Here is a 27,002-nt window from a genome sequence, read left to right on the forward strand (position 1 = left end):
TTACTATGGGTCGCAGCTGGTCCAGGACGAGCCTTTCCAGGGTCTTCATGATGTGGGAGGTCAGTGCCATGGGCCTGTAATCCTGGGGGCCATTGGGACGTGGCGTCTTTGGTACAGGGACGAGGCATGATGTCTTCCACATCACTGGGACCCTCTGCAGACTCAGCATAAACAGTTTATGAAAGACTCCACACAGCTGGGGGGCACAGGTCTTGAGGACGAGGGGACTCACTCCGTCTGGTCCAGCAGACTTGCCTGAGTGAAGTCTCCTCATTTGCATCTCAACCTGGTATTGAGTGAAGGTGATGGGTGGGGGAGGGGTGTCAGGAATCTCACAGGAGGCAACATGTGAAGAGAGAGGCTGGCACAGTGGTGTGGCTCTGGATTCCAGGCTGACTGCAGGTGAGGTTGTGGGGGTGGGAGCAGACACTGTGGTGTCGAATCTATTGAAAAACAGATTCAACTCGTCGGCTCTATTCTCACCTCCCTCAGCTCCCCTGCTGTTGGTTGACCTGAATCCAGTGATGGTCTTCATGCCCCTCCACACCTCTCTCATGCTGTTCTGCTGGAGTTTCCACTCCAGCTTCCTCCTGTAATTGTCCTTAGCCTCTCTGATCTTGTCCTTTAGTAACACCTGGACCTTCCTCACCTCCTCTTTATTGCCCCCTCTGAAAGCCCTCTTCTTGTTGTTGAGGAGGGCTTTGATGTCCTTAGTCACCTACGGCTTGTTATTTGGGTAACAATGAACAGTCTGAGCTGGAACAATGGAGTCAGTGCAGAAAGTTATGTAGTCTGTGATACACTCAGTAAGCTCATTGATGTCCTCGGTGTGAGGCTCACAGTGTTTCCCAGTTGGTCACCTCGAAACAGCCCTGTAGTTCTGCTATTGCCTCCTCTGACCACCTCCTAATAGTCCTGGTGGTCACAGGTTCCCTCCTCACAATTGGCACATAGCGGGGGGTGAGGTGAATCAGGTTATGATCTGACCTACCAAGTGGGGGGAGGGAGGAGGAGCTGTATGCATCCTGTCATTTTACTTGGGCCAGCACAGCTTAGTGTCCCTGACGTTCTGACCAAGAAGCCCTAATGTAGCTACAGTGACAATGCCACACACAAAAACCGCAAAAACAACAAACCTTAACTTATTTAGTTTATCTACAAGAAATAATCAGCTTTCTCCACAGCGCTCCATTAAGTGTTAAATAAGTATCCGGGTCATGCATCTTTCATGTTTGGATATGTGCTCGTTTTCTTCAAGACTGGCAACCAAGGACATCCCGCTCAGGTGCACCTATGGATGTTCTAAAGTTAAAACCATTTCAATGTCAATTAACATGCTCAATCGTTAAAGCAAAATATAACATTTCTCTTTTTTAATTTTTATTAAAATGAATGTATTTAGACAGACCCAGCACACACTGGAGAGATTATATCTCTCGTCTGGCCTGGGAGCACTCTGGCGTTCCCAGAACTGGATATGTCTAACCTTATATGGTCTTGGTGGCCTGTCTGGGCCTCTGAGTTATATTTGCAAGAAAATTGGGCACTTCCTTGATTATGCTTATCATGATTTTTGTTTGTTTGATCTTTTTCATGTGTGAATGATGCATTTTCTTGAAAGGATACTTTCATTTCTGTTTATAGATTAGTTTCCACACAGAAATGGAAGAACTGAGGCAGCAAATGCAAAAGAGAGTCTGTGCTTTCTGGGAGGCACTTCTATATGTGGAGCTTCATTTGAAATGGGTCTAGTTTGTTAACAGGAAATCCGCCATTACATGGGCAGGAAATGCTATCAGACAAAGAAACAAGACACATAATGGAAACAGATTCTGATAACATTACAGCTGCAACATCATGCAAGTTTTCTCACAAGGAGAGAGGAAGAGCCTCACTGACACAGTTATGTCTCTTACTGATATCCCCAATAAACAAATATTTCAAATAAAACACTTTTTTCCAGAATATACTGCTGCTGCCTTTACAAACAGAAAACTGAGAAACACTACATCATAATACCAGCAGGCTTTGGACAAACAAAGACTAACAAAGGCTTTGGAGTGTGTTGTTTTTGTTTGCGTTTTTTTTTTTTTTTTTTTACCTGTATTTAATTCCTTTACAACTAAAATCTGGGAATTTAATCATATTATTATTTTGTTGTATGTCAGGGTTGTGCCAGATAGGTGTACGTTTGCATTGCTTGATGTTTGAAGCTGATAAATGGTAGGTCTTAAATCTCTAGATTATCGCATAGTGCCTGTTCTAGAGCTAGCCAGAGCTCATCTAAGAGGGTGTGTTTTAACCATTCTGAGATGAACTGTAGCCTGTTGGCCAGGAAGTATTGTTGAAAGTTAGGTGACTTTACCTCAACACCTAGACAGAAAATGAACACACACACTTTTTAATCTTTGCAGCCATCATACTTTACTATCTTTTTCCGCTTCACTTTATAGGAATAGAGGCCCATTAGTTGTTTTTGTCACATAGAATACTATAAAAACCCTCAATAAAGCAAGAAACAATAACAGCATCATATTTTAAAGTTTTGTATCATGACTTTAGTAAGACTTTCCAAAAACCATCATAAATGAACTGTACATGATAGCACACTGCTTGGTATCATATTTATTAAAGTAATTAGGAGGAACTGTGTGATTGCGCAACAAAAATTTTGTCACGCTACTCTTTTCTGATTTCTGATTTTTTTCTGTCTGTGAACATGTTAAGTATGTTTAAAAACAAACAAAGATAACAAAATGAAAATGTACAAAACATAGTACTATTGTATTGTGCACATTAAATTGTGCATCTGATGTCAGTGATATACATTTTAATTTAGTTTTTTAGTTTTAAGTTTTAACAGTTTTAATGTCTTTATTCACATTGACGTGTTTCTACACATAAATCAACAACTCTCAGATTTAATATGATTACCAAAGAGACAAAAATCTCAGTTTAGTGTTTTGTGTTTGCATTAGACCTGATATAACAAAGACAGTGAAAAAGTGTGACAAAAAATTTCTTGTCAAAGTTTATAGGTCAAGTGTACAGTTAGCTTTGATTTAGAAGCAGCACAGTATGAAAGAGAAGTTTTTCACATACAGAACATTTAATACTAGGGACAGACAGACTGACTAACATGCTACAGTTCATCTTTATTATTTTCTAGTTGTGTTAGTGTTGCCATCACACTGCGTAGTTTCTCTTCATTGTCATTGATTTCTGCAGCTGTTGTCTCAAAGTACTTATTCATGTACTCCTTGCTGGCTCCAATGAAAGTCTTTAGGTCATCCATTAAATCCAACACTGGTGTAAGCAGTGATGTAGAAATCAACAATGGCTTCATAACTTCAGACCAAGGATCCATGAGACGTCGAAAATCATCAAAGATAGCTGGAACATAGGCTCTGTCTAAATTATTTTCAGCCTGGAAGACAAAAATAAACCAAATTTATGTAACAAAATATACAAAAATATGTAACTATGTGCAAAAAGACTTTCATGTAATGGGAAATTATGTTTGGTTTTAGTTGTTATAGCAATACATATTTTTCTGTTAGCACTCTGTCAATATCCATGTCCACAACATCGTTGACAGACTCACCTTCCTTCTTGCTATTTCCTTTTGTAAAGTTTCAACGTTTCTCTTCAGCTCCTCCTGCAAAACCAGAAAGAACATCAACAAACATGCGCGTGAAACATGTAACGGTGACTAAATGAGCATTTTAAAAGTAAAGAGGAAAGCTTAACCATTAATCGGTCTGTAAAAGTGTTTAATTAGAAATTACATTCTCTATTAAAACAACAACAAAAAAAGAAAATTAATAACCAGTTTACCAGTTCGTCCTTGTTTATCAGTGCACTTGAAAGATGGAGCACACACAGCAGAGTCAAAATCATAACTATGCCTTTGGCAGTTGTGACACCACTCATGGTCAACTGTGCTGCTGCCATCAAAGTTTCTGAAAAACATAAGTATAAAAAGTCTAAAACAACAAGTATAAATAAGGATTTGTAAATAAATGTACAAGTAGAGATGTTGCATGAAAATCTGCCTGCAATATTTTTTCATGGTACAATGTTGCTGTTCTTACCTGCCAGTGACAAACGAACTGATGAATGCTGACATGAAGGACTGACACACAAACTCACACACAGAGTGGCCCCTCCTCTATGACACGGCTCAGCTGTGGGTGGGTCAAAGTACTTCTTTCATTTCAATTCCAAAAAGTCCCGTTCTGCTGTGGGTTCATACTAGCTGTCTGTCATCCTGGTAACAGGGTAAGCCTTGTCACTGTGAAACCTCAAACACCTAGTTAAAAATGTAATAAAGTAAATATTTGTCAAATACAGACAGCTTTTATTTCATTATATAGTGACATGTAAATGGTTTAAAGCAGCTCCACATTTTTAACATTTGTATCTGTGAGTGTATGTTCAGACATTCAGACTGCAGACATTTCTGCATGTCTTGATCACATTAAAAGATCTGTCTTAAAAAGATTGTTGCACATACTTCCTATTGTTTTAGGTAAAAACATCTTCAGCAAATACAGTTTGAATACTCACTGTCACTAATGAGCATTGAGAATCAGAGTAACGTGAAGATCAACAACTGCTTTTCACAGGGACAGTATCAGATATAAGGATAAGGATAACTCTTTATTGTCATCGCACAGTTATAATTTGTACAATAGTACAGCAAAAGTGGAAACTGTCCCACGTCGGCACTAAGCAACTAAACACAACACAACACAGGAGAGTATTTATTGGATTTTTAAAAAGTGAGAAATGGTATGAACACAAAAGGTATGAAATTCTTATTGTTAATGTATCTTTATTTCAGACATATACAGCAAACCAATAGATACAAGAACACATGCTTGCATTTACATGTACAAATACATATGTAAATACACACATGTATGTGCTCAGACAAAACAACAACAAAAAAGAAACTAAATAAAATAGAGTCTAAATGACATGAAATTACAATTATTAAGTCTGAAATGGAGTAGGAAGAAATATGTACATACTCATTAATCCCTATCCCATGCACAACATTCTGTTAAATCCCACTATTCATTGTTTAATTGCTTTAAGAGTCTTTGGATTTAATTTTCCCCTCAATTCATCTTCTGTACATTTCCTGGTAACATATTGTATCTGGCTTTGTACATATTTTTTTTTGCAGTTTTATATTTTATAAAATCCATAAACTTCTGAATTTTTAATTTCAAGAACAAATTCAAGAAAAGTTAGGAAGCAAAGTAAGACTGTCATCATCTCCATTGTAAGTGGGCGGGGGAGGAAGCTACAGTTAGTACAAGAAGCATCAGCTCTGATTTATTTTAACTTTAGGGCTTGACGAAGAAAGCTCAAGAAAAAAATCTTCACATGATACAGATACATACAAATTACATACAAATGTATAATGTTTAAATATATATTCGAACATTAATGAATTATTGGTCAATATCAGTAAAGCAAAAGACATTCTCTGTTTACTGCAACATTGTGTCACATTAATTTAGCAAAGTTCCAAATGAATAACTTCATGGAGATATAAGCTCCTTGTCGCACCCAGCTCTCTATTTTTGCAGCAAACTCATCTTCTTGTTTATTAAAGTTCTTAAATTCTTCAACATGTGCGAACAGATGTTAACGGTTTCCTTCAGTGGTTTGGAATCAGGCAATGATCTCTTCACCATTTCCAGCTGATGAGCGTATTTCTCCAACATTAGCATTTACCAGTGGCTCCTTCTTATTCAGTGAACTTGAGAGATCAAACAGTTTTGTGATTGTTTCCTTTCTATACTTGTTTTCTGCCTGACGGGGGGGGGGGGGGGGGGGGGGGGGGGGGGAATAGCACATTTAAATTTACTAGATTATTCTGCATCCTGTACACTGCAGTTACTATACTCTCAGTATATCACTATAGACAGTTCAATGTAAAATGCACTCATTAAGTAAATACACAGCAGATTTTACAAACTAACTTGGAGCCTAAGCAACCCACCTTCCATCTTTCTGCTTCTTTTATCGCCATCTTCATGTACTCAAGCATCTATAGTTCATTGCAAATAAAGGAAAAAAAATAACAGCAGTTAATGAGCTTGTAACATGTACAAAGAAACGTGTAATTGTTGTATCATAAAAGGGAATTCAGCAAGAATGAATTCACCAGTTGGTCCTCGGGATACAGGGAAGTTGAGACTGAAATGAGGCACAGCAGAGAGAAGATGAGAAATAAGCCTCTGGCACCAGCCGGTCCCCTGGTTCTGGAAAAATCTGCTGCTGCCATCGCTTGTAAAAGTGGAACAAGTGCTCAAATTGAGAAAAAGTTGATAAAACAAAGAAATTTGGAACAATAGATTGTTAAAAATGTAATATATATATATTTTTTACCTGCTGTGTGAATCTAGGAAAAGCTGCTGCCGTACAGGCAAAGACTGAAAACGTAATGAGATAACATGCTGCAAATGCTTTGTATACGATGTGACTTAACTCAGCCCACGTCTCACGTGTGAGCAGCCCTTTCACTTTTGTTTTCAACAAAGCTTTTGTGTTTGTCTCGTCTGCTTTATAGGAATAGAAGCCCATCATTTATTGTTATGACATACCATGACAAAACACGTTTTTCCATTGAGCTTTTAGGATGACACTTCATAATACTTATCATAAGTGGATTGTGAATTATTTTATATATTTTTATTAGTGTTTAATAAGTACTAGAAAAGTTTGGATTATATTTACTTATTTGAGTCGTTTCCTTTAATTAAAAAATTTAATTCAGTGTAACTCTCGACCTGCCATACTAGTTACATACTTTTAATTCTTTCAGTTTTGGGGAAGAAATAAAGTAATATTTACTATGTTTTTATAAAGCATAGAAGATGTAGAAAGAGTAAAAAAGAAAAGCACACAAAGAGCAGTTAGTGTGATATAATTTATTTAATCTAGGACAAGTATTCAGGGCTAACCTTCATTGTTGTTGTTGAGTATTCAAAGTTAAATAGAAGATCTATATTAACCAACAGAAGACACAAATAAAAGGGAACACAGTAAGATAACAATATTTGAATACAAGTTTCTGTTTTGTTTTTTATCAAAAGTTAGTAAAAACTACTTTTTTCTAAGTTTGAGTTTAATAAAACCATGATTATCAGTCTATTATGCAAAATGCAATAAAAGCTGCTTCCCAGTGAGAACAGCATAAACAACATACAGCTGTCATTTCTCTTACAGAAAACCATCATATTTAATGATGAGATTTATCATTATTTTATGATTTATTTTGTATTATTATTTATTATATAGAAACTTTTAAAGTTTATTCTGTTGAGTTTTAGGAGGATTTTCATGTTTTCCTCTTATTTCCCCATTTTTCTTCGTCCTCTCTGTCTGATGGGATGATGGTTCTCTTGTAGAAGCGTCTCAAACTATTTACTACGTCCATCATTGCAGGAAAATCCTCAAAAAATGACGATGTCCGTATTAGTTCTTCCAAAGACTGAAGAAACTGTAGTTTTTCATCAAGTTCACTTGCTTGTTTCTTCTTGTATTCTGCCTGAAGAAGAAAACAACATTTATTTTTAGAAAAAGTCAAATTTACTTCTACAGTCAGACTGATTTGCAGTTGTCTTAGTGTGCACTGATATGACTCATACGCAGTTGTTTTTTCCTGCATGACCAAATTTGACTGATAACATGCAATCAACATCAACCCGACTGACCCATCGTCCTTCTGGCTGCTTTGGCTTTTTCTGATTTTCTAAGTTGTTCTGAGAAACTTCTCAGAATATTTTGAAATGTGCAAAAACAGGATGTGTCAGTTGCTTAAGCACTACATATTAACAACTCTACATAGAGAGAAAAACACCCAAACTTTGATATGCTTATAATGACTTAAATAGTGTCTGTAGTTTTACATTTGCAAATAAATGTTTCATAGAAGTACCTTCAGCAACAATTAATTCAGCAGTGACTTTGTTCTTACTTTCATCAGTGAATTTGTGACATAAACCAGGGACAGCAGAAAGATGAGGATTAAAATGTTGCTGTTTCTGACACCAGCCAGTCCTCTGCTTCTGAACGCTGCTGCTGCCATCACTGTGGAAATAAAAACAACATTTGAGCTTAAGAGAAAATGATGGAAGATAAAACAAATGAATAAATAAATAATCAAATCTATGTTTCCTCTTGTTATGTTAATAAAATATTTAAAAAAAAATCTTGGGTATAAACCATCCTACGGTGTAGTTTTGCTGATCTTACCTGCCTGGGGAAGAGACAAACAACTGTTTCACAGACTGAAAACACAAGGGAATCGCATGCTACAAATACTTAATGTTCTCCTGATGTGACTTCCCTCTGATCTGTGAGCTGCTCTTTCACTTTATTTCACAGTTGTGATATGATCTATGTGGCGGGGGTGTGGTCTCCGGCCTGCTGCAGCAGAGGGGTGTTACAGTGAGCTCTCAGGGAGGTGTGGCTGAGAGGGTGGGTGGGACTGCTTAAGGTGATCATCTTCTTCTCTGTATTTTTAAATAGTGATGACGGGGACAGAGATGGGAAGAACGTTCCGGCCGGAACGTCAGAACACAGTTGCTTTTATATACCAAGTTTATATGCTGCTTATTTAGCATTTAACCTTCTGTTAGTTTGAGCCAGCCCGCCGATATCATCCAATTAATAAGGTGGGCAGTTTTAGTGTCGGATGAGCGGCAAGCTTCTTCTTCTATACTCTGGGACAATTTGGCCTTAAGTGGTGTTCTGGCCGACACACCGGGGGGGCTGTAGTGCTAAAGAGTGAATCAGTGCCACAACCATGTGTATTCCTGATATCTCCACTCCAATGAGAGAATGAGAAAGAGGTGGAAACACACACAGCAAATCTGATTAATTAAATGGGGCAAGCAAACCTAAACATAGAACACTACCAAAATAAAACGGGACAGAAAAACTAAATGAAAAAAGTCCAAACTCAAAACACTGGGACAGCAACCCAGGTACCAAGACAGTTACAGAATTTCCATTTTTGGCAGTGAGCAAACACTGGACAACAATCAGCCAGCTGATTATAGGGAGTAAAGAAAATCCCTATAAACAGGAAGAAAAGAGGAAAATACAATTATTGATTACATTGCAAGTGATACAGCTTGGAGCATGAGAAACTGTTGTCTTTCTTGTTTCACTCTGACGTCCCATGAAAATGCTTTTTGATATGACATTTATAAGAACAAGGCTTTGTAAAGCTGATGTTTCATGGCCATCGTAACACCCAGTGACACGTTAGACATGCATTTCGGGCGTATGACAGATCCAAACTGTACAAACATGTGAGTCACATCAAATTCCAAGCAAGTCGTTGTACTTAATATTGAGAGCAAACGAATTTAATAAATATTGAGGTTTTGAGTTTCACACCATGCACAGTTAACTTTTTTTCTAATGAACAGTATACTGTTCATTAGATTTATAATATATTATAAACATGTACATTAAACATATTTAACAAACAAGATTTCTTGTTTTCTTTCTCATTATGTTTCTAAAACTAAGCTAAAAGTTCATTTATTCCTGTGTAAATAAATCTATAAAACGGTGACTGGAGGATGTAAATCTTTTCACAATACAAAGTGAGAAGTGAAACCTAGTTTTTTTTGCACTTTAAAGGTCTGTGAACTAAAATGTAAAATTTATACAAACTATAAAGTAAATTTTCAGTGTAATTCGATTTTAAATTCGGCTCCAGTTTTTGTTTCATAATTAATTCTAAATTCTAACATGTTACATTTCATCCTAACAGACCTACATAATTTGTCTCATTTTAAGGGGATTATTACTTTCTTTAATATTGTATTTTATATGCTGATTGTTTTTCTGTTTGTTTCACATCTGTTGTCAGTTTTTTATGTTACCACACCTGAAATTATTTCTTCTTCTCCACCCGTTTATTCAGCTCAAGATTTTCTTTCCACTTCTTGACTTTATCAACTTTCAAATATCAACTCCTTCATAGTTTTCTTAAATTAGAAATATTTCTCAGTCACCTTACAGTCATGGGATCTCAGGCAATGGGCACATTATATAAGTACTACTTCTATTCTCCTGAAAATATTCATGAAGACAAAAAAGATCTAGCTAATCTATTTGGATTTGTCTTTTTAAATTAAATATTTTTGTTCTAATAGTTTTGTGGATACAAAATAATATGACAGGACTTGAAGGAAAGTAACACATTTACTCTCATTTGGGGCAACTGAGGATGGATCAGATGAGTTTGCCACCTACCTTGTGTCCTCATACCTGGTGGTAATGGACAGCATGTTGCCTTATCAGTACTGGGGTCTTTTGTTTGATGGTTCCACAGTGCCTCCCTCTGGCCGTGATGAAGTATCACACCCCTCTGCTCTTTTTATTACTGGGAATGTCTAGAAAGCACAAACCTTTAATAATCACAGCTGAGATCTTAAACTGTAGTTATCCTTCCTTCCTCTTTCTTCCTCTTAAGCACTTAAAGGTTGCTGGAGATGGCTTGAAGACTATCCCAGCTTTTACAAGGTAAAACTCAGGGTACACACTTTACAGTTCACCACTCATGATCACATTCCCAATAGATGATTGTAATTCCCAAAAGAATCAACAATTAACCTAAAAAAGCGAGTTGTTGGACTGTGAGAGGGAGCCGGAGCACCCTCAGAGAACACAACATGCAAACAGCAGCCAGCAGATTCACATGCACGACCTTCTTGCTGTGAGGCAACAGTACCAACCACTGCACCACCGTGCTGACCTTAGAGTGCAGTCGTATGGTGGAAAATGTTACTGTGGATGCTTTAGATTATATTACATACAGAAAAAAGTACTGATTTATTATTTTAGTGGGCAAAAGAGTCAAGATTGGACCTAAAGGATGTAAATGGAGAAGCACAGTGCATTTCTACTCAGTCTGAACACTCGACACAGCCTCATTCACACAGCTGCACACACATGATTAGGGGAAACTCAACGTTCAGTATCTTCTTTTTTCATCAAAAGACTTTCTCTGTATCTCTGCTCTGTTTGTTTTTGACTTGAAACACTAAATAAAAGTTTTACTACACATCTGTCTCTATTGTTTAATCAGCAGCTGTAATACTAAACTGTCCGAAATTTAAAAGTCTACATTTAGTAGATTTAGAGATATTTATTTCACCACTTTTAGTTAATGATACTTTATAAACCTATTCTGCTGTTTAACAAAGACAGTATCATCATGTTTAAAGCACTTTTAAATCTGACAGCAGCACTCAGTTCTCCTGCACATGTGTGATCTTGGAGTGAACTGAAGGTTCAGATGCATCTCTCAGGTCCTGTGTGGAGACTTTGCTGGACTTTGTCTGTCTGTTAAAGATGTGATTTTCAGATGCTATTCAGCTGGTGTAGATAGTGGGGGTTTAGGTCTGAAACATCTTCTTTTGTCCTCCATTCATCCAGTTTCATGAGATAACTTTTTGGTACAAGGACTGGACTGAAAACGACTGAAAAGAAGAAACTTTGAAAGAGTTTTAGAAGCCTGGAGGAAAAGCAGTGCTTGTTTAATCAAATGTAATAATACACATTGTTTAAATGTCCCAAAGTAAAGAGATCTCTCTGTGAACCTTTAATTCATCACCCTCTTGTGGCAGCAGCTGGCTACTGTTATTTGCACATGTGCATTGTGGTTTTTTTATTCCGTTATAATTTAATACAAAACCCTTTAATTAAATTAGTGAGTTGAAGTAATATGTGAAATATTAGTGTTAGGTAAGTCCCAGAGTTCAGTTTATTGGACATTAGCTACATTTAATGAGAAGATATGAGATCCAAATATATGCTTATGTCAACACATGTTCATTTTTATGAAGTTTACTGAACAAATTTGAATCATCACAACAACCAAAATGTTAGCAACACATCATAAGTCATTGGGGGGGGGGGGGGGGGGGGGGGGGGTGATGTCATGTGACAACCAGTTTGGCTTCCAGAATCGTGACACTTTTTACACTTTCCAACATGTCTCTGAAAAAACACACAAGACAAGAAAAAGTACAGCCCAGCTCTTCTCTTCTGGCTCAAGAAGACAACATTCAAGTTCAGAAGATGTGCTTGGAAGAAATGCATGAGGAAAATCTCATGAACAAGCACAACAATTCAATTCAATTCAATTTTATTTATATAGCGCCAAATCACAACAAAAGTCGCCTCAAGGCGCTTCATAGATACAGAGAAAAACCCAACAATCATATGACCCCCTATGAGCAAGCACTTTGGCGACAGTGGGAAGGAAAAACTCCCTTTTAACAGGAAGAAACCTCCGGCAGAACCAGGCTCAGGGAGGGGCGGCCATCTGCTGCGACCGGTTGGGGTGAGAGAAGGAAGACAGGATAAAAGACATGCTGTGGAAGAGAGACAGAGGTTAATAACAGATATGAGTCAATGCAGAGAGGTCTATTAATACATAGTGAGTGAGAAAGGTGACTGGAAAGGAAAAACTCAATGCATCATGGGAATCCCCCGGCAGACTACATCTATTGCAGCATAACTAAGGGAGGATTCAGGGTCACCTGGTCCAGCCCTAACTATATGCTTTAGCAAAAAGGAAAGTTTTAAGCCTAATCTTAAAAGTAGAGATAGTGTCTGTCTCCTGAATCCAAACTGGAAGCTGGTTCCACAGAAGAGGGGCCTGAAAACTGAAGGCTCTGCCTCCCATTCTACTTTTAAATACTCTAGGAACAACAAGTAGGCCTGCAGAGCGAGAGCGAAGCGCTCTAATAGGGTGATATGGTACTACAAGGTCATTAAGATAAGATGGGGCCTGATTATTTAAGACCTTGTATGTGAGGAGCAGGATTTTGAATTCAATTCTGGATTTAACAGGAAGCCAATGAAGGGAAGCCAAAACAGGAGAAATATGCTCTCTCTTTCTAGTCCCTGTCAGGACTCTTGCTGCAGCATTTTGGATTAGCTGAAGGCTTTTCAGGGAGTTTTTTGGACATCCTGATAATAATGAATTACAGTAGTCCAGCCTGGAAGTAATAAATGCATGAACTAGTTTTTCAGCGTCACTCTGAGACAGCACAACAAACAACACCCGGCCCAGGCAGAGAGTTTTTTTTTACAGTTTTCCTCAAATGTTAAAACACAAAAGCCAATCCTGTAACCCAAATGACCAGTAGTCTATACACATTTACTAAATGTAGCCACCATATACCAGTACCATAAACACATGTCACATGAAGACACAATTCACAAAACACAACCCTCTGTACTCATAAATCTAAACACATTTTTCCTTGCCAAAACACATGTTGCAAAACAACTCTGCTCATATTCTCAAATGAAAGATAAGATAAGATAAGATAAGATAAGCCCATGTGATGCAAAATGCTTGCCACAGTCACCAATCTGTGAACACAGGGAACACACCTGGCGTCAGTCACTACACACAACGACTCAAAATTGAAGACACCTGTTGCTAATAATGTGACCCCACCTATGAAAGCATAGTTTGGTGAAGATGCCAAACAATCACAATGGATGAAGGCATTCGAGCGTGCGGAAGGAGAAGAGCTGCAGGCCAAAGAGGAAGAGGGGATGAGATCAGAGGAGGAAGAGGTGATGAGATCAGAGGAGGAAGAGGTGAAGGCCTAAGAAGAAGAGGAGTTCGGAGTAGAGGAGGAAGACAAGGAGGCCAACAAGAGAGAGGAGAAGGTCCAGGTGGGAGAAGAAGACAACCTCGCACCATCATAACAGATGATATGCGAGCAACAGTAATTGATCATGCCATTGTCCATGGCATGACAATGGCTGAAGCGGGATGAAGAGTACATCCAAACCTGAGTAGGTCCACCGTGGCCACCATTATCAAGGCATTTAGACAACACAACAGGTATAGTACGCTATTGCTTTCTTTGTCACACTACAGTTTTACAGGCCTGTGAAAGTGGTCTGTTACCTTACATGTAGTTTTACATATAAATCAGTCAATTGACAACACATGTTTCTTTCTTTAGAGCTGAAAGAATGCCACATAGAGGTGGGAGGGTTGCCATATTCACAGCGGCACAAGAAACCCTCATTGCAGATATGGTCCGTGAGAACAACTGCATTAGACTCCGAGAGATCAGAGACAAAGTCATTGCAGATAATGTAAACTTTGAGAACATTGATGCTGTCAGTGTGTCCACAATAGACCGAGTTCTCCGGCGCCAACAGATGAGGATGAAACAGGTCTACAGGGTTCCCTTTGAGCGCAACTCTGCGCGACACATAGGACAACGTTACGAGTATGTGCAAGTACGTATACATCCATGTCCACAGTACAGTTAGTGGACATACTGTGTTGCTTAGTAGCCTACATTACTTCTGGACAATACTGTGCTACCTGATTGACCGTTCTGAACACCTGTACGCTTTCCCATGTTCACAGAGGATAATGCAGTTGGACGCGATGGCCAGACCCCATGAGTACCTCTTCCTGGATGAGGCTGGCTTCAACCTCCAGAAACGAAGGCGAAGAGGCCGTAACATCATTGGCCAGAGAGCCATCACTGAGGTTCCTGGCCAACGGGGGGGTAATATTACTCTTTGTGCAGCTATGGGTACGGAGGGGCTTGTCCACCGGTATGCTGTCCTTGGGTCTTACAACACCCAACGTCTCCTCACCTTCCTAGAGGAGCTAAAAGACATCCTCCTGGACTGTCAACAACACCATCCTAGGCTAGCACATCACATGTATGTGATCATTTGGGACAACGTCCGCTTCCACAAGACACACCAAATCAGAGAGTGGTTCACCACCAACAGTGACCACTTTTTAAACGTCTGTCTGCCACCCTACTCCCCTTTCCTGAACCCTATAGAGGAGTTCTTCTCATCATGGAGATGGAAGGTGTATGACAGACAGCCATACACAAGAGAGAACCTCGTACGGGCAATGGAGCTGGCCTGTGCTGACATCCCAGTGGAGGCCTTCCAGGGATGGATTCGCCATTCCAGGGCGTTTTTCCCGCGGTGCCTAGCAAGGGACAATATAGCCTGTGATGTGGATGAGGTGATGTGGCCCAATGCAGCTCGGCGACATGATGCCGCACAGTGACTGTGTGTAATACTGTAAAATGACCGTGTAGACAATAAAAAAGACTTCACACCCTGATCATGTTTCCGAGAGTACTGTTGTGTGCGATAGATTCTGTTTTTGCATTGAGTTGTGTTACAGTAGTGTACGTACATGCAGGATGTTTTTATAGATTTATAGTCTTCATGTGAAACTCACAAATCTAAATGCCTAATCCTCTGCAGGGTTCTATGACGATCCGTTACTGTACAGTTTATAAAAATATGCATTGGCAGTTATGAACCAAAGAACCTTCTCACAAATTGAGCATTGTGTTTTCAATTGTTTTGCTGTAGTGTGTAATGCTGTGTATAGTGTTTACAGTTTTGACAGCTTCGAGCTGCTCTCTTGGTGTGGGAGTTTGAGTTTTGCAGTGGGAAGGTGTGGTTGTGTTTATGTAGCTTTAGAGAAGGGTGTTGTGTTTGGACATTGGGGGACCTGGTGGTAACGTTTGTGACATGTGTTTTAGCATTTGAGAAAAACTGTAAGCAACGAAAGGAGATTATCTTCCTCAGAGAAGAAATTGAGAGAAAGACTGCTGAAGTAGATAAATTGTTCAGCCAGCTTCTTGAAAAGGAAGATATTCAGAAGGAGAAAGAAATGGAACTCCTAGACGTGCGTGGAAGGAACTTTGAGCTCAAAGCAAAGCTTGATAAAGCAATAGAAAAACTCAAAGAAATCCTCCAGCAGAAGAAAAATGAGAAAGACAAGGACAAAAAGGATCAGGAGCTGCAATTAAAGCTTGATGAAGCTCTGCTAAAAAATACAGAAATCCTCCAAGAGAAGAAACGGCAGGACATAGAACTCCAAAACTTGGGGATAAAATACAAAGCACTGCTTCAAGAGAAAAAGCAACAACAGAAAGAAAGCAAGCTTGAAAGCGAGCTGAAAACAAAGCTTGATAAAGCACTGCAAAGAAATGACCTGATTCTTCAAGAAAAAGAACAACTGGAAATAAACCAGAGAGAAATGCGGTGCCAACTCCAAAGCATGGACGAAAAATGCAGAGTCCTTGAAGTAAAACTTGATAAAACTGCAGTGCACAAGCAGAAATATCAAGAGCTGCTTCAAGAGAAAGAACAACAGGACATAAAGCAGAAAGAAGACAAACGTTTACTCCTGGACTTTGAGAGAGAAAACCAAAAGCTGCAAGAACTTTACAAGAAAATGAACTACAAAGCAACTGAGATGGAAGGAGAGAAGGAGAAACTGCAAAAACAGTGCTCAGCAATGCAGAGTCAGCTCAATGACATGCTGACAAAAAACACCGAACTCGAGGAACTTTCAAACACCTTGAAGCGCAAAAACACTGAGGTGCAGCTGCTAAAGCAGCAGCTCGAGAAAACAAATGAAGACCTGCAGTGCAAACTTCAAGAAACCGAGAGGAAAAGTCAGCAGTTAGAAGACACTCACAACAAATTACAAGAGCGTTATACAGAGATGCAGGAGGCAAAGGTAATGCAGGAGGAAACATCTAAAGAGTTGAAAGGAAGGCTTGAAGACAAACAAGCCGAATTAGAAGAAGTGGAGAAAACATGCAGGAGACTTGAGAAGGAGAATACCGAAACAATCGATCAGCTGAGAACCCTGATCCTAGAGAAAAAGGTTCTCGTGGAAAAGCTCCTGTAAAAGAAGAAGAAACGCTTCCGCTTCTTCTGGAGGAAGGACACTCCTGCTTTTTCTTCTCTTTCTACTTTTTCCACTGCTGATGTCACCTCGTCTTCCTCCACCTCTGTTCCATCGTAATTTTGACCTCCCCTCTCCTGCCCTCTCCCTCTCTCCTGACACCTTGACACCTCTCCCTCCCCTAGCTCCCTTGAACTCCGAACACCTGTCCCATCTCCCTCCCCCCTCTCCCTCTCTTTTCACCCTCACCCCCCAACCAGTCCCGACAGTTGACTGCCCCCTCTAGAGCCTGGTTCTGTCATAGGTTTCTTCCTTTACAGGGAGTTTTTCCTATCCACTGTCGCACCTAGTGCTTGCTCAGAGGGGATTGTTGGGGTTTTCTCTCCTCTAGCTCTTTCCTCCTTTCTATCCCTTTCTTTTACCCTCTACTTTAACCCCCCCCCCCCCCCCCCCCCCCCCCCTTCTATTTCCCCAAAAGCTTAATAATAAACACAATTGGCTGCATTTTAAATGTGTCTGATCAACGTCTTCATTCAAGAATGAATTGTCTTTGTCACAGAGTCATGTGTATTTTGTGTTTTCCTCGGGCTGGTGATCCTCACGGTCGTTCAGCCCAGGAGTCCAGATCATTCGTGTTTTAATCACATTTAGTGTTACATTTTAGATCATCACAACAGGATATCCACAATTTAGGATTCAGGCATTTGTTTTAGTTTGATATCGTAATCATTCTATGATTGAGTAGTTTACAGAACCAGCAGTTAGCAGCAATAAATTCAAATCAATGATATTTGCAAGCATTCCTTTATACACATCATTTCAGTCAGGTTGAGGTCTGGACGTCCATGCTGTAGATTTGCTGCTGAGCTTGGGGTCATTATCCTGCTGCATGGCCTAATTTAGAAGAAGCTTTATCTGTCAGACAGACAGCCTCACATTTGACTCTAAAAAACTTTGGCATACAGAGGAGTTCGTTGACTGCAAGGTGCTTTATTGCTTGTGTCTGCAGAAGAAGCTCAAATCGCCACACTTGAACCAGCATATTTGACAGTGGGTTTGAGGTGTTTAAGTGTTTGAGTGTCTGAAATACTGACATGTGAACGGCAGAATATAATGGTGAGATTTTAGTGCTGGTCAGATTGCATACGGACTGCACATTATCAGGTTTTACACTTTTGGATCTGTGACCATTCAAACACCAGACAGTACTGTTTCTTCTTTCTTTGTGCAACTTTACAATCATAATGTCTGTTTTGGGGGGTTTTTTTAGGGAAAGAAGGGAAGTTTTATTTTTAATGATCAGTGTCAGGGATTAATCACTACAGTGACACAAAAAAAACTCTAATTATAACCATAATCCCGATTATCAGTCAACACAAAACACATTCAGAAGTCATGTTTTCACAGATTTATTTTGACATTACATCATATTTTTAAGAGGAACATTCATTAGGCTTAAACAAAATCATACAAAAGAATTTTTAACGCTTGCATATTGTTAACCTAGAAGCACTTTTAGTCTTTGTTAGGTTTATCTAAAAAGAATTTGGCAAACACCCTTTTTTGAATGTCATGCACTTGCAGGCTGCAGTAACATTTGAGTTTTGTAAGTGCAAAGGTCCATTCAAACAGGTGGTGACATTACAATCCTTGGTTTATGTACATTTTGGAGCTTGTCAACATTCAGCATTTCCAAAAGCAGAATAAAAATTTGAAAGCTTGAAGATATATTTACATGTACATTTATTTTCCTTCCTTGTGGTCATACAAATTTGGCCTCTGATTCTTCTGACTTCAGATGTTAGTAAAAAAAAAATTGTTAATTGGGCAAAACTGTTTTTTTAAACATATCAGGAGATTTATTTTCCCTGACATCATCTAAACACAGCTCCTTTGCAATACTGATAAAGTTTCTCTGTACTTATATTACAGCAGATCTAGAAGCTGTATCTAAATGGCGATTCTCTGTTGTGTTTCCCTGTATGTGTCTGCACATATACTTGGCCAATAAACACGATTCTGATTCTGATTCTCCGTTAATGAATTTGTATAAGGTCAAGTCCTGGATATTTTACTAACTGTAACAACAAACCACTGCTTCCTACTGTATGCATTATAATCTACAGCATCTACAAAGACACCTTCCAACAAACAGCTACACTCTATGATCTCGGCTAAGTTAATTAAAGGTTTGTGCTTTCTAGACATTCCCTGTAATGGAAAGAGCAGAGGGGTGTGGTACTTCATCACGGCCAGAAGGAGGCGCTGTGTAACCATCAAACAAAAGACCCCAGTGTTGATAAGGCAAGGTACTGTACGTTACCACAGGGTATGAGGATACAGGTAGGTGGCAAAAATCAATCAATCCATCATCAGTCACCACAAATCAGATTAAATTTGTTACGTTCATTCAGGTCCTGATGTATTTTTAGCTGCATAAAACTACTGAGAGAAAGATATTAAACAAAAAAAAGAGAAATCCAAATAGATTCAATTAAATGTCTCTTTTTTAACCCGTCATAAACTTCAGTGGTATTTTTAAGAGAATAGTAGTAGTTATGAAAGGGTAGTACTTCAGAAAGTCTGAGGATCCATGAGTGCAAGGCCATTCAGAAATAGTCACGTTACATCTTGACCCTGCTCTACTTTGTGAGTGAAAACTATGAAGGTGTGGATATTTAACAGTTTATAAGGTCCTTTCTCTTTTGTTTCCTTCTTGAATTTGTCTTTCAAGTGGAAGACATTTGATTTCAGAAGGGACAATAAGGCACAGCCCCTCACAAGCTCAGGTCGATGATGATGTGCTCAAAGATCTGCGTGTTTCCCTTGAAACTCGAGGAAAAAATAAAGTCCCTGCGGTCGGTAGATACCACGGTGAAAGAGCGTGGAGCTTGGATGTACACCTCCTTAAAGCGGTCAAAGATTTTGTTGTCCTCGTCCCACAGGTAGATCTGTGAGAAGGTGTAGTCGCTTCCCAGAGCCAGATAGTAACGTTCCTTGAAAGAGAATGGCTGGAGAATCATGGAGCCTCGAGAGGGCAAAGCTTGGATCTCAGCAAACTGTTTGGTGCCCCAACGCAGAACTTTGGAATCACCGATATACCGCGTCATAGCCAGGTAGAGCTCTTCCTTGATCCGGAAGTGTTTCACAACCACTACATCCTCCATGTTGGGGATCTCACCCTGCAGGATGAACTTCTGGTTGCTCCGGCTCCACTGGTAGATCACTGGAACCTGTGAGCGGCTCGCTAGAATAAGGTGAGCTTTCCCATCCAAGTCGAGAAACTCTACATCCGTGTCGCGGTACCACTCGTGCAGTGACTGGTACGAATAAAAGCCATTATCATTCCACTTGTAGAGGGTGGAGAGGCCGGCTTTTGAGCTGTCAGCAATCACAAAGAACCAATCAGAGCCAATCTGGAAGGCCTCAATATCATTGGGCTTAGAGATCTTGGACACCTCGATATCCTGGAACTTATTGAACCTGCTTTGGTCGTCATCAAACTTGTAAATGTGGGAACCACCAAACAGCTGAGCCACAATGACAAACACCTCATTTTCGATGATGACAGATTTGCACCCCACAATGGACTGACCTAAAGGGCAGAGAAACACATGAATCGCGTGAGAATGAAACTGGAAGAATTCTGGGAGTGTTTGTTAGCCTAATGTGTGATTTAGACTTCCTAACTTACAGTGTCACTGGAAACGCCCTTTAACCCTTCACCTAACCTTCCACGTAACCTGACATGCACCTCCTGAGAGATGTAACTACACGTTGGGTCGACACAGCCTGCAAGGACTTAAACGGTTAGAAGGTTGCGCTGCAGGATCAAGAGGGGTTTCCAGTTATGTCGTAAGTTAGGACACATTTCCTGCAGAAGGCGAAATCAAACTTTACCTGTGATGTTATCATAAGTCCTGAAGTTCATTTCTATGTGGTCCCACTGGAAAATCATACAGCTCTCTGTGCTGGGAGCAGAAATGGCCACGTAGACATCATTCTTATAGCTGAATGTGTCAACAGACAACGATTCTGAGGCAACAGACTGATGAAGGATGAAATCTGTGGAAAGGAACATTGGGAAATGTATTTTACACAAACCAACAAAGCCACGTTAAATGAATGCCCTCTACACTTCTTAGAATGACTCTGCTGAGTTCTCTCATCCTGATCTCAGCTGGACATGAGAGAAGGGCAGCTGGCTCAGGTGTTTCTCACCTGTGGAGACACACTCATTCTGCAGGCTGGTCATATCATTGAGGCGCTTGCCCTTCATGTCCTCTGGTCCAGCACACACAGCATCTGACACTGTGGCATTGGTGTTCTTTAACCACGTCATAAGCCACTTGGCTCTGCAGTCACATTCAAAGGCATTGCCTCGCAGGTCCCTGCAGAAAGAGAATATTGTATTTCACAGCTGAACAGGGAGAAAGACAGACTGCAAGAATTACACAGTACGCTATTTACCTATTACTATGTACAAACTCACAGCTCTATAAGGGAGTCAAGGTCAATGAAGAGGTCCCTGGGCAAGGCTTTAATGTTATTGTTTGCCAAAGACCTGGAAACAAATGCAGTTGATTATGAAAAGAGACATCATTAAATCATGCATCAGTTGTATTTTCAGTCACTGGAACATACAAGTGAGTCAGGTCCCTGAGTCCTCTGAAGGCATATTTTGATGTAGTCTCTAGTTTGTTACTCTCAATGAATCTGTGGATCAACAAGAAGAAAAAGAAAAGTATATTTTTGATCAATTTCAACATTTTGCCAGCTAAATGGTAAATGGCCTGTATTTATATAGCGCCTTACTAGTCCCTAAGGACCCCAAAGCGCTTTACATATCCAGTCATCCACCCATTCACACACACATTCACACACTGGTGATGGCAGCTACAGCTAGTAAACCAAATGGTAAGTGGACTGGTTCTTGTACAGCACTTTTCTATTCTACCTGAGCACTTGAAATCCTTGAAACCTGTCTAATTCAGACCAGGACTTTTTTCTGTGCATATTCTATTGATGTGTTTTCTATCAAACACTGACACTGATGGATACAACCGAGAGGAACTTGCCCAAGAATATTTGGCATGCAGACTGGAGCTGCTCTGCCTCCCTAGCTACAGCTACCAATTAAAAGAAGGTTCAAAAAAGCAGCTACACACACTTTATATAATGTACATATTTTCTTTTTTTACAATAATCAAACAATTTGAAAACATACAAGACAATATATAACGAGGCCTGTTGGGGGGATGTTGAGCGCACTTTCTATATTCTTGCTATTTCAGTTTCAGAAAGAATATTTCTGACATTGTACTGAATCTGGTGAGCTTTCCAGAGTCAATTTATACCATAATGTTTGTAAAGGTTGTGTAAGAGCTGATTGTGATCATAGCTACCCTTGTATTTGATGTTTCTGTTAAATAGCAATAACTTGATGCTACAGTCACATGTATTTGTTCTGGGGCAATGGTTCAGTGAAAGGCTTTGTTTATTTTGTTATTTGCAAGACTTTGGAATATGTGCATATAGACTCACCAGTAACGTTTTAGGTACACTTGTTCCACTATCATATGGCAGCTACTCAATACATTTATGCACATAGACATGGTCAAGGCGACTTTCCGAAAATCAAACTGAGCATCAAAATGGGGAAGAAAGGGGATTTGAATGTGGCATGGTTGTGGAGTATTTCAGAAACTGCTGATCTGCTGGGATGAGCAGGGGTTCTCTGGGTAGAAATGCCTTTTTGCTGCCAAAGGTCAGAGGAGAATGGCTAGACTACTTAATGTTGATAGGAAGGCAATAGAAACTCTAATAACAACAGGTTAAACCGATGTGTGCGGAAGACCATCTCTGAACACACAAGTTGCTGAACCTTGAAGCGGACAACTGCAGAAGACCCCACCTAGTGCCGCTCTGTCAGCTGACAGGAACGGGAAACTGAGGCTACAATGACAGGGGCTCACCAAAAATGGACAGCAGAAGACTGGAAAAACGATGCCTGGTCTGATAAGTCTCACCTTCTCTTTAACATTTGGATACTAGGATCAGAATGTGCAAGCAGATGAAAACATGGTTCCATCCTGCCTTATGTTAATGGTTCAGGATATTTACTTGGCACACTTTGGGCCACATCATCTAAACATCACAGCCTACCTGAGTATTGTTGCTGACCATGTGCATCCCTTTTTGACTACAGTGTACCATCTTCTGAAGGCTGCTTCCAGTAGGCTAATTCGCCATGTCACAAAACTCAAATGATCGCAAACTGGTTTCTTGAACGTGACAATAAGTTCACAGTTCTCAAATGGCCTCCACAATCACGAGGTCTCAGTCCAATAGAGCATCTTTTGGGAGGGGGGGGTGTACCCAGTAAAGAAGCTGGTGTACTTTGGTGTGATGAATGAAAAGAGAAACAAAGATTGTTTTCTAGTTGTACTGGAACCACTAGAGGGCGTGTAACCAACAACTGCCTACCCCACTGGAAAAATGCCAGCATCCAACAGAAAAGCTTCATTCCCATTAAAACAACCTCGCAAGTCTATTTTCACCAAACTGATGTAGAGAACTGAATATTCAGTTATTTTCTTTAAACTACTTTCATTAAAAAACAAACAAACAAAGAAACTCACAGGTACTCCAGATGTGGTAGCCCTGAGAATGCATCATCTCTTACAGTTGTCAGGGAATTGGAATTCAGAAGCCTGCAAAAAAAATAAGCATACAATCAATTACAGTGCAGCCAACTGCAGAAATGCAACGCTTCAGGCTTTTCTCTAAAACATAGAACAGATTAAAATGTTTCAGCTTCCAAAAGCAGAGCCAAATGCTGTAAGCACAATTATTAAAGCAATGTCCAAACAAAATTGAGTTAAATTAGTTATTATATTATCATATTTTATGGCCTCTTGTCATTTGAATTCAATGTTTTACTGAAAAAAAAAACCACCCTACATCTTACCAAATAAAGTATTCAGCTGAGAATTATTGTGTATGATGACTTTGGCTAGTGCCACGCCTTTGTTTAGGCTGACATCACAGCTGTCACTTGTGTTGTAACAAAGCAGACTGATGGTTGAGCACACTGTAGGTACTGGGCAGCACTAAAAGCTCAGATTTGGGTTTCCATTATTTATTTCCAGGTGTGCACCATTTGAAAAGCCCCGGCTACTAAAAAGCTTAACCATGCACCAAACAGACTTTATAAATCGTTACTTTATCTCCACTAAAGTAATACCCCATGTGCTACAGAAGCATAAATGCCTCATTTGATTCGTGCTGCTATAACCAATGCTTTATGTATAATGACCGTCGTGACTCCATTATTGGCCTCACATAATGATGCATCTGCCATTTTAATGCCCAACATTTGAAACTGATGCTTTATGTACTAAAAGTAACTAATTTGAAATCTGCCCGATAAGAACCTTTACTTAAAAATGTCAACCAATCAAATCATTTTAGAAGTATCAAAGGCTGGCAAAGTATCCTTACAATAGCTGGAGAGATGGTATGTGGGAAAACATCGCCTCTTTGACCTCGCTGAAAGTCCCATTCACGATACTCCTAAAAACAAGGAGCAAGCAGGAGAAAGTAAAATGCTGAAAAGTGATCGGCGAGGAAACAGGGAGAAAAACACTGCATTGCTTTTTGCGATCAGCTCTTATTTTATAGGGTGTTATAAAATGCGCACAGCTATAGAATCATACTTGAGGCTGTGGCTCGAGCATATATTGCATGTATGCACTGCGGAAAACGTACTGTTCCATTTAAAACATATATCTTTACAGTGCAGGCCATCTACTCACAAAGAAGTGATTTCGTTGGGGGTCATTCTTGGGATATAGGAGGACCCGACGCAGATGATGGACTCCTTGGAGCAGCTGCATGTTGAAGGGCATCGGAAAGGCTTTTTTAAATGACCCGGCTGACACAGGCAGCACAGCGACACGAGGAACAATGCCCAAATGTTGAGAGCTGGCGGCATCTTTCCTGTCGGGCTTTCATGTGTGAGGGTTGCAGAGAGCACGGATCGAGGCAGATGGCAGCGCGCGTTTCCACCCTGCACCATGAAATGCTGCACTGGCTCCCTGACATCAGCAAATCAGCTGCGACTCCCCTCCGTCCACTTTAAATATTTATTAAGTCAGCGCTCCAGTCTGGTAACTGTTGGTTAAACAGCCACACGCGGGAATTGATTAGACGTTATTAGTCAGCTTGTGACCACCACGTCTCTTCTGAGCTGATCTGTTTTTGCCCCAACGTTTCATATGTGGTCAGCGTCGCTTGCCTTTTTATTTTTTTGAAGATAGGTGTAGTTTATGGAGCTGTGGTGTATTATTATCTCCAAACAAGCACGCTAATTATAGATTTCAGAAATTAATTTCGAGCGTCATGTTTATCCCCAAGTGCATTTTGTTGCCAGTTTACACGTAATTTGAATGTTCTTTGTGTTATTTCTGGCAGTATTTAAACACAGCTGGCTGCTCAGTCTGAATAACACGAAGTCAAACCATTTGACTCACACGTAGGATGTTATATAATGTCGGCATACCGTAAGCTGTAGATGCTTCCTTCATATAGAAGGTCAGAGGCGCATAATTGCAGCACCAAGGACAGCGCCTCCCCCAGCGCCCTGCAGCCATCCTGCACAGGCTGTAAAGGAAACGCTGAGCAAATCACGAGTAAACAGCGGCTTTTTAAAATATCTGGACAGGCCAACATTTGATCTTGTTAAGCAGTAAATGCAGATAAGGATGGCTGCTGATCTGCATGTTTGAAGGAATACATGCACCATACTTATCTGCACTCACTGCTTCACAAAATCAAATATTTCAGAAAGGATGGTATATATACAAATGTTCTCAAATGTGCATTTATGACACATACATGTTAAATAACACAGATCAGCTAGAAATTTGTTGCCAGTTTTCACGTAAGAACCTGTCTTAGTGACTGATTCAGTACAACAGAAGTCCCTGTGAACCCCACAAACACCAGTGTGAAGCAAGAAGAGCAGCAGTCCAGCGTAAACACTAGAGCAAATCCACTGTGTTCCACTGAACATGCAGACACAGGTGAGGGCTTTTTGTGGCCACTCACTCCACCCTCTTTCCTTTTCGGCCTGTTGTGTCTGACCTGTGGGCACTGAGCTGTTGCTCGTTTCCAATCAGTGACACTAGCAAGAGCTCAGTGCTCAGTCGCTGGGTGGCTCTCCTCCCTGACACACTTTTTTGGGTTTTGGTCCCTCAATGGTTTGGGTTTTTTTGCATTTACAACACTCTGTGCACCATTTCTTCACCCATGCAGTACTGATGTCACTCACCATAGTTAGTTAAAGCAGATTCCTTGTTTCTTTCGTTTACAAGTCTTTTAACTGGCATTTGGTGCCGACCAAAGAAAGATGCTGAGGAAAAGCACCTCATACCAACTGTGAAGCACCTTTAAGGCTGAGTGACTCAGATTCAGTTCTGCATCATATCAAAGAGTGCCTATCATCTTTCTGAAGGTTAGACCTGAACCAGAAGTGGACCCTTAATTCCCACATTAGGAAACCCAGTATGGAATGATTCAAATGGAAGTGGAGGGTTCAAAAAAGCCCACTGAAAGACCAGGTTTGCACTGAAATGCAGTAAGATATGTAAGAAAACACTCAAACATCATGCACCTCGAGTGATCAAAACTTTCAGTAAACAGCCAGATTCAGCCAATTAAGCAAACTTTTCCCTGAACTATATTCCGCCTGTTTATCTACTATCGCTGCCCTTCTGGGACCAGTCTGCATATCTGCGGCCCTTTTTTTGTGCCACTCTGGCACTCCATCATCACTGCACTCTTCCTGGCAGCAGCAGACAACCGAAAGAGAAGAGCCATTTGTCATGCAGCAACATCCCTGGGGTACTTAAGACTTATGATTGAGTGGGCGCAGCGCAGACTCAGGAGTAGTATATTTAAAGGTTGTCTTTTTTGGTGAGGAGCGATGACGGTATATAGTATTTTGGGTTTAAAAGCAGTAAGTGGCTTTGGAAATTTGAAACCACTTTCACTTCGATTACTTCTTTGGTAGCACGGAGGGGGGGAGCAATGATTTATGCAAGGTTCTCTTTCACTGAAATCCTTACCTGATTTACACACTAAAGAAACTATTAATTCCCCTATAAGTCACCCAAGATCCAGAGTCCAAAAATATAAAACAAAAACGACAATATTATATCAGTGCACAGCA

The 27,002-nt window shown here is 40.1% G+C and overlaps 3 protein-coding genes and 1 long non-coding RNA gene across 4 annotated transcripts; 1 reads left to right on the forward strand and 3 right to left on the reverse strand.

Moving 5' to 3' along the window:
- Positions 1–2,578: 2,578 nt before the first annotated feature.
- On the reverse strand, positions 2,579–4,120 carry LOC143417095 (uncharacterized). Its single transcript, XM_076882726.1, has 4 exons — positions 4,095–4,120; positions 3,838–3,962; positions 3,605–3,658; positions 2,579–3,427 (listed from the first exon to the last, which is right to left on the reverse strand). Exons 2-4 carry the CDS (start codon positions 3,952–3,954, stop codon positions 3,143–3,145), a joined length of 456 nt encoding a protein of 151 aa, XP_076738841.1. The 5' UTR covers positions 3,955–3,962; positions 4,095–4,120; the 3' UTR covers positions 2,579–3,142.
- Positions 4,121–6,941: 2,821 nt separating this feature from the next.
- Positions 6,942–8,932, reverse strand: LOC101476043 (uncharacterized). Its single transcript, XR_191270.3, has 3 exons — positions 8,278–8,932; positions 8,000–8,112; positions 6,942–7,570 (listed from the first exon to the last, which is right to left on the reverse strand). It is a non-coding gene; the product is annotated as an uncharacterized LOC101476043 (long non-coding RNA).
- Positions 8,933–13,699: 4,767 nt separating this feature from the next.
- On the forward strand, positions 13,700–15,618 carry LOC106675313 (uncharacterized). The gene is made up of 3 exons (XM_024799372.2): positions 13,700–13,915; positions 14,040–14,322; positions 14,456–15,618. Exons 2-3 carry the CDS (start codon positions 14,050–14,052, stop codon positions 15,122–15,124), a joined length of 942 nt encoding a protein of 313 aa, XP_024655140.2. The 5' UTR covers positions 13,700–13,915; positions 14,040–14,049; the 3' UTR covers positions 15,125–15,618.
- Positions 15,619–18,161: 2,543 nt separating this feature from the next.
- Positions 18,162–25,066, reverse strand: lgi2a (leucine-rich repeat LGI family, member 2a). Its single transcript, XM_004554403.4, has 8 exons — positions 24,586–25,066; positions 24,272–24,343; positions 23,410–23,481; positions 21,413–21,484; positions 21,261–21,332; positions 20,990–21,159; positions 20,669–20,833; positions 18,162–20,363 (listed from the first exon to the last, which is right to left on the reverse strand). The coding sequence occupies exons 1-8, from the start codon at positions 24,846–24,848 to the stop codon at positions 19,546–19,548; spliced, it is 1,704 nt and encodes a 567-aa protein (XP_004554460.3). The 5' UTR covers positions 24,849–25,066; the 3' UTR covers positions 18,162–19,545.
- Between the last annotated feature and the right edge of the window lie 1,936 nt (positions 25,067–27,002).

Source organism: Maylandia zebra, linkage group LG3 (genome assembly GCF_041146795.1).
Source record: "Maylandia zebra isolate NMK-2024a linkage group LG3, Mzebra_GT3a, whole genome shotgun sequence".
Lineage (NCBI taxonomy): Eukaryota > Metazoa > Chordata > Actinopteri > Cichliformes > Cichlidae > Maylandia > Maylandia zebra.